We start from the raw sequence: 7,890 nt of genomic DNA, 5'->3' as shown, positions 1-7,890 counted from the left end.
ACACTTAAACGGCAAAATCGGAGTGATAGCGTAGTCTGAGCGGAAAATGATGTATGGACGAAATGTAGAGACAAATGTCCTCTACAATTATGTCGAAGTAATCATCAAAATCGGTTCAGCGACAGTCGAGATAATTGAGGTTATGTGATATTGAAATTAGGTGAGATTCTTAACAATCTCACCTACTACAATCCTAACAAAATTTCATGTCCTCCGATCGCGCTCAAACTTGGCCAAAATGTGTTTCGCCACTTCCTGATCACGAATATATGGGGGGCTAAGTTACGTTCCCGGCCTAAAAAAGATATCGACTTGCGGTTTTCGGCAAAGGTTAAATATCGTATGAAAATTGCAACATGGTGCATTGACCCCCCACCCCCCACCCCTCCTTCAGCCATTTTGAAGACCACCCTTTTTTTGTTTTCTCAATAGCTCCGCCCCTATGGCATCTATCGGGCTCAAATTTTAGTATGTTATAGCTGGGCCTTAGGGCTTTCCATCAGTACCAAACTTAAGGTCCCCCGACCCCCCTGACCCAAGCTATAAGGGTCCAAAAAAAATTTCTTAAAATGGCCATAACTCCGGTTCTAATTGTCAGAATTTAAAAAATGAGGGCTTTTTGGAAAGCACTCGTGAAATGCCACTCCCCCTTCTAACATCGCAAGTTCATAAAACCACCGCTAGGGGCGCTATTATTAAAAAGAAAATTTTTAAATCTTTAAAGTTAAATAACTCAAAAATTCCTTATGCAATCGGGCTGAAATTTTAGTATGTTGTAGCCGTTGATTATACCTATCAAACAAAAAAAACCTTAATTCGATCCATAACCCCTGACCCGAGCTATAAGGGGTCAAAGTTCGCACATTGACCGGCCTCTATCTCCGGTTCTAATTAACATAGCGACATAAATTTTACCTTTTTGGTTTTGTCTCGATGAGCACTTTCAGATGGAAGTTCAAAAAGTGACCACAGGTGGCGCTGTGATAGCGTCAAAATTCATCGAAATTCAAAGACATTTTTCTCAAAAACGGCATTGTGCAAGTTAATGAAATTTTAGTATGTTGTAGTCCAGTCTAGGACGTTTCCAAAATGGTGCGTATGTGCGCTGTGGTTTCAATAGAACCGGAGATATGAGGGGTCAAAGTTCACGAAATTCAAAAAATCATATCTCCGATTCTATTGACCGATTTTGATGGGTGAGGGCTTAAACGAAAGATCTCACCAAATGCTACAACTTTCTAGAATATTTGAACTTCGTGGGACCAACACCAGGGGCGCCACAGTCGAAAAACCAATTTCAATATCACATAACCTCAATTATCTCGACTGTCGCTGAACCGATTTTGATGATTACTTCGACATAATTGTAGAGCACATTTGTCTCTACATTTCGTCCATACATCATTTTCCACTCAGACTACGCTATCACTCCGATTTTGTCGTTTAAGTGTGAAAAAATTGATTTTTCCCATAATAACGCTTTGAAATCACTCAGATGCCAATTTGACTGCCTCTACTCCACCAAGACACTTAAAATAGGGTTTTAAATGGAAAGTCCCACAAAATACAACAATTCTTTGATATAGTTGAAGTTCAACAAATGACTACTTGGGGCACTCTGGATGAAAAAACGAGTTAAGAAACAAAAAACCTCGCTTATCTTGGCTTCTGAGTAATCGATGAGATCATGTTCTATGGAAAAATTATAGAGAACATTCTGGTCTACATTTCACCCACATATTACTTTTGTGCCAGTTCATCCAAATCCTTGATATTTTGGTTTAAATACAAAATTTGTATAATTTCACGAATTTGATTCAAGATAACTGAATGGCGTCTCCCAACTTCAGCTCTAAATCGAATTTGCATGCACTCCGAGTTAGCTCACGTTAAGAATCTCACCTACATAAGCCGGTTAGGATTATCTGTCCAATTTAGGTCGCTATGTTAATTAGAACCGGAGATAGAGGCCGGTCAATGTTCGAAATTTGACCCCTTATAGCTCGGGTCAGGGGTTATGGATCGACTTAAGGTTTTTTTTGTTTGATAGGTATAATCAACGGCTACAACATACTAAAATTTCAGCCCGATTACATAAGGAATTTTTGAGTTATTTAACTTTTAAGACTTAAAAATTTTCTTTTTAATAATAGCGCCCCTAGCGGTGGTTTTATGAACTTGCGATGTTAGAAGGGGAAGTAGCATTTCACGAGAGCTTTCCAAAAAGCCCTCATTTTTTAAATTCTGACAATTAGAACCGGAGTTATGGCCATTTTAAGAAATTTTTTTGGACCCTTATAGCTCGGGTCAGGGAGGTAGGGGGACCTTAAGTTTGGTATTGATGGAAAGCTCTAAGGCCCAGCTATAACATACTAAAATTTGAGCCCGCTCGATGCCATAGGGGCGGAGCTATTGAGAAAACAAAAAAAGGGGGGTCTTCAAAATGGCTGAAGGAGGGGTGGGGGGTGGGGGGTCAATGCACCAAGTTGCAATTTTCATGCGATATATAACCTTTGCCGAAAACCGCAAGTCGATATCTTTTTTAGTTTAGGAGCTATTAAGCTCCAAAGAGCGGCCGGACGGCCGGCCGGCCGGGAACGTAACTTAGCCCCCCATATATTCGTGATCAGGAAGTGGCGAAACACATTTTGGCCAAGTTTGAGCGCGATCGGAGGACATGAAATTTTGTTAGGATTGTAGTAGGTGAGATTGTTAAGAATCTCACCTAATAAACTTATAACTTTTTCTCCTCACGTCTCTTTGCAAAATCAAGTCTTACGTAACTCCCATACTCGTTCCCCTTATTCCCCTACTTTCTTTCCAGCTGATCTCATTCACCACTTTTTCCTTCTTCTCTCTCCCTCCATACATGTTCAAAATCCAACCGTCCTTTGTCTCTTATTTTTAAGAGGTCTTATAGAATGGAAATTCTATACAATAATAATAATAATAATTGCTTTAGTTTCAGCCCTTTTAATTCACCCTTATTGGTTGTGCCAAAGAAGCCAGATTCAAATTGAAAAAAGCGTTGGCGGATTGTTATCGATTTTAGGAAACTAAACAACATAACTATAAAGGATCAACATCCCATTGGTAGCATCGATGACATATTCGACCAACTCGGAAATAGCAAGTATTTTTCCACTTTGGATCTAGCTTCCGGCTATTTTCAAATGAGAATTTCTGAGGACAGCAAGCATAAGACTGCTTTCAACGCTGTAGGATCTCATTTTGAGTTCGAGCGATTGCCACAGGGTTTAACTTCTGCTCCTGCCGCCTTCTCACGCATGATCAAGAACGTTCTTGGAAATTTATTAGAAAATCATTGCATGGCGTATTTAGATGACATTGTTGTAAAACACCCTGTTTCAGTAGAAATTTAAGTAATCATTTTTTATAATTAGGTCATTTATTTGTATATCGAAATTGTAAATCAATCAAAAAATAAATCATACACTCAGTCGTGTGCTGATCGTGGAACTAACTACAAGTCTTTACACTTCACTGGTGTCAGAAGTGGTCGCGTTATTTCGAATCCATGAGTAAACGGACAAGTTTTCATTTGAGAAAAAAAGTGGTTTCTGTTAAAGATAAAACCGTGAAGATGAAATCCACATCTGAAGTGGATCCGCAAGAAGAACAATCCTCATCTGTCTTCAAATTTCCTTCACCACAAACATCGCTTCCTAAATTGGTGCTGCCTTCAGTGTTTCAAAGGACCGCTAAAACACCACGATCTCCTCCAGCTGCACCAGCCTCAGTATCACCATCAATCGTTGCTGAAGACACGACTCAACCTACAACACCCTTGGAAAGATATGATCTAAGGACTCCTGTGCAACCGCCACCCTTATCTCTCGGTGTTACTCCAATAATTGAGGAAATTAGATCGCTTCCTGCGTATCCTGAATCTGCATCCTCGACCGATTTCAGCATCGCAGAAGATCAACCATATGTCGTCCACCAGTCACCAGAGCTGACATCTCAATCAGCAGAAGAATCATCAAGAACATCAACGAGAGCAACGATGGCCATGGTACCGTTTGCAGAGATCTACAAGGACATCCCCAAATGTCAAGGTGAACCACATATCGTCTCCCATTTCATTTCCATTTGCGACGGTCTTTATGACGATTTTTTTGCAAATTCCACACCCTCGCGTGATCATGAATATATAAGACTTTTAAGCATTAAATTAAGCCCTGAAATTTATACACATATAAGAGGTCAAAATTTTAATACGTATGAGGAATTTCGAAATGCTATCCTTAACGCGGTAACTCCAGAAGTATCACTTGCGGATGCAATTACGGCAATTCAAAGAATGACCATCCATCCCAAAGAATCTCTTAAAGAATTTGGGAAAAGAGTTACTGAATCATTAAATGTCCTCAATAATGCATATACAGTGCATATGGACGGGAATCTTCCGCAGAGCTTAAAGGACAGTAACTTGCGAATGGCTATCGATACATATGCTAATTCGATTAGGAACCACGACATACGTATCCTTCTCTTAGCAAGAAATTTCGCGAATCTTTCCTCAGCAATCACTTTCGCAGAAAGTCGATTAAAAGTAAATACATCGAAATTTCAAGAATCCCAATCTCACCAAATATCTTCCAATGACTAATCCTCGAATAGAAATCATACCCAGGGACACAGCTTCAGAAATCAATCTCGTTTTAACAATAATAATCAAAATCAAAATAATAACAGGAATTCTAATCAGAATTCTCAAAATAACCAGAATTCCCAGAGTAACCAGAGTTTCCAAAATAATCAGTTTTCCCAAAATACTTCCAATCGTGGATCATCTGACTCAAATAGGTCCTTTAATTCGTCGCAAAACCGCTCCTTTAATAATTCGAGATCTAATTTCAACACCTCACGGGGAAATTCTAATACGAGCCAAAATAACTCCTCTAACACGGAAAGAACCATTTTTATTCCTAGAGGTGGAGATTTTGACTCTACTGCATTGTACCATGTTGGTCAAGAAATGCTAGATCAGCCTCCACAAAATATCTCGGGAAACGAGAATCGGTCCACAGGCCAAGTGCAAGATCACCTGTTGACCGAGACACAGTAATAATCGTACCCAGCTATTTCATTTCCGATCCACCTAATCCTCAAATAATAGAAATTTACACCTCTGCGAGTCCATATAGAAAGTTGTCTCTTCTTGTTGATAATGGATCATCTCTTTCATTTATCAAACATTCTTGTTTAGATAGAGGCACCATAATTAGTGACTCAGAACGACATGTAATAGGTGGAATTACAAATGGAAAACTTTTAACGTTAGGCACAATAATGACTCAAATAAGCTTTTCCAATCCAAATAAACTTACAGAAACTGTAAAGTTTCACATCTTGCCATCCAATCATTTTCCATATGATGGAATTGTAGGCCGCGAATTATTGCATTTATGGGATGCTGTAATTTACATGAGGGATCAAAAACTTTTGCTGCGCAACTTGAATATCACTTTATCTCTTGCTCCTCCTTACAATAATCGATCTTCTCAAGATGAAACCAAAAGAAATGTGACCGTGGCACAAGACCAATCTTCTGAAGATCAGATCCAAGAAAATGTGACCGTGTCACAAAAACAATTCAGCGAAGTGGCCACCGACCCACTTACAAATGCAAATCACAATATTATTGAGCAACAACAAAATCAGCAAATTCCCGAATATTCCCCAATAATGCAACCCATAAATGACAATACGCTGAATGAGCACCTGAACGAGGGCAATGATCAACGCAATATTAACAAAATATGCTTACGCCCTCATTGCGAAACTCTCGTAGAGTTCACATTTCCAATTAATGAGCCATTGCTATTGTAGTATGAATACCCCTCTTATGAGATAAAGGGTTAACTTAGTGCAAATTGCTAGACTTGCAATGAGCAATGTCCAAAATGAGTGCATGTACCTCAGCCTATGCAAGCTTGCATTAAGTCCCCAAATAAAACTCTTTTGTAAAGAATTATGTAGAGAGTTGGAAAAGAGCGTGGAACGAATAAACACCTTAAGAGAATGAAGTGTGTTTTACTCAAGAACATTTTTATCATTACATGGCGATCCTGCCAGCTCAACTAGAGTTTTCGCAAAAAAATAGTGAAATAAGTTAGTTTAACTAGTGAAAAAGTGAAAGACAATGTAATTAATTAAAATAATAAAATAATAACAGTACTGTGAAAATAAAAAAAAAAATCTAAAGACAAAAAGTAATGAAATAAGTGAGATGAACAACTGTTAGGGAAATTACACGTCAAATTTTCATCTGTAAATCAACGAAAAATAACTCAGCAATATGGGCGCAAAGTGTACATGCCCTATAGACGAAGGGAAAACGACTGTGCTCCAGACTGGTGCTGCTAATGCTGCATCAATGCAGACGATGAAGAATGGAAGCGACAACGATTACTCTCAGAAGGATGTCTATTTCATCATTGGTATTACGGTAGCTGCGACTCTATTGCTACAGATGCTGTGGAGACAAATCTGCAAGCGGCTTGACAACAGAAAACAGCCTCATCCAGTAACAATCTAGGATGGAGATGAAGCGCAATGGATGGACTGCACGAAATCTTAAAACAGCTAAGTGATATTCATAAGAATTTAGTAAAAGATGGGCCTAATAGGAAACGATCAAAAGAAAAAACAGATGAAAAAATTAAGGCAATTAGCCAACTATGCGATAAAGTTGATAAACTAGAATTTCAAATAGATGTTAAAGGCTCTGAAGAAGAAAAATTATTAAAAGTAGGAATTGTGAAGAAAATTTTTGAATTACAAGAAGATTCCATATTACGCCTAGAAAAAGGTCTTAAAATTTCTGAAGAGAAGATTGAAGAAATAGTAGATGTAGTTCAAGCAAATAATTCTTTAACAATCTCAACAATGGCATCATTTGATTTAAAATCAGCATCCGCGTTAATTCCTGTAATGACCGGAGAGGAAGATGTTACTCGTCAAATTATTGATGGCATCGAATTGTATGCGTCCCTCTTATCGGCAGAAGCCAGAAAAGTTCTCACTACGTTTGTACTTAAGACGCGATTAAATAGTGCTGCGAAATTAAAACTAAAATCATCATACGAGTCAAATACTGCTTTAATTGCGGATATTAAAAAATTCCTTTTGCCTCCCAAATCGGCAACTGCTTTAGCTGCAAAACTTGCGATTCAAAAGCAAGGTAATAAATCAGTTCAAGAATTTGGTAATGAAATTGAGGTTTTGTTAACAAATCTTACATTAGCTCAAACGGGAGAAAATGCAGGAGATAATCCGGCAATTCATGCTATTAATGAGAAAAACGCGATATGTGTATTTGCTAATGGGTTAAAGTCGCAAGAAATGAGAATAATTGTAAAAGCACGCGATTATTCATCCCTACGAGAGGCAATTCAAGGGGCTCTCGACGAAGAGAAGCCGCCGAAAGAAGAAAACGTAAATTTGGCGACAAAAGGCCATAATTCGAAAGGGAAAAATCGAGGATTCCGAGGGAATAACCGTGGTCGAAAAAATCAAAGAAATTGGAGAAATAATGACAATTCTAATCACTCCAATAATAGCAATAATAACAATAACCGCGGACAAGGCTCTAGACGAGGCCGAGGATCTCGAAACGGAAATTCTCACTATGGAAATAATAACTCTCGAAATAATAATAATTCTCAGAATCAGTCCAGCAGAAATGTGAATGTTGCTCAAGAATCTTCAGCAACTTTAGATGAACAAGCTCAAATGAATTTTTTTCGTTAAAAATCGCACAATCTTTTTGGCAGATGGAATGAATTATGTGCATATTTATATAGACGGTAAAAAATATAAATTTTTAGTTGATACTGGTGCATCTATAAGTGTAATTAAAAG

At 38.2% G+C, this 7,890-nt stretch overlaps 1 protein-coding gene across 1 annotated transcript; it reads left to right on the top strand.

Moving 5' to 3' along the window:
* The first annotated feature begins 3,604 nt into the window (after nucleotides 1–3,604).
* On the top strand, nucleotides 3,605–6,565 carry LOC129808889 (uncharacterized). Its single transcript, XM_055858794.1, has 2 exons — nucleotides 3,605–4,079; nucleotides 6,354–6,565. The coding sequence occupies exons 1-2, from the start codon at nucleotides 3,605–3,607 to the stop codon at nucleotides 6,563–6,565; spliced, it is 687 nt and encodes a 228-aa protein (XP_055714769.1).
* The last annotated feature ends 1,325 nt before the right edge of the window (nucleotides 6,566–7,890 follow it).

Source organism: Phlebotomus papatasi, unplaced genomic scaffold (assembly GCF_024763615.1).
Source record: "Phlebotomus papatasi isolate M1 unplaced genomic scaffold, Ppap_2.1 HiC_scaffold_171, whole genome shotgun sequence".
NCBI classification, from domain to species: domain Eukaryota; kingdom Metazoa; phylum Arthropoda; class Insecta; order Diptera; family Psychodidae; genus Phlebotomus; species Phlebotomus papatasi.
Note: the sequence above shows the minus strand (reverse complement) of the source record. Positions and strands in the feature narration are given on the sequence as shown.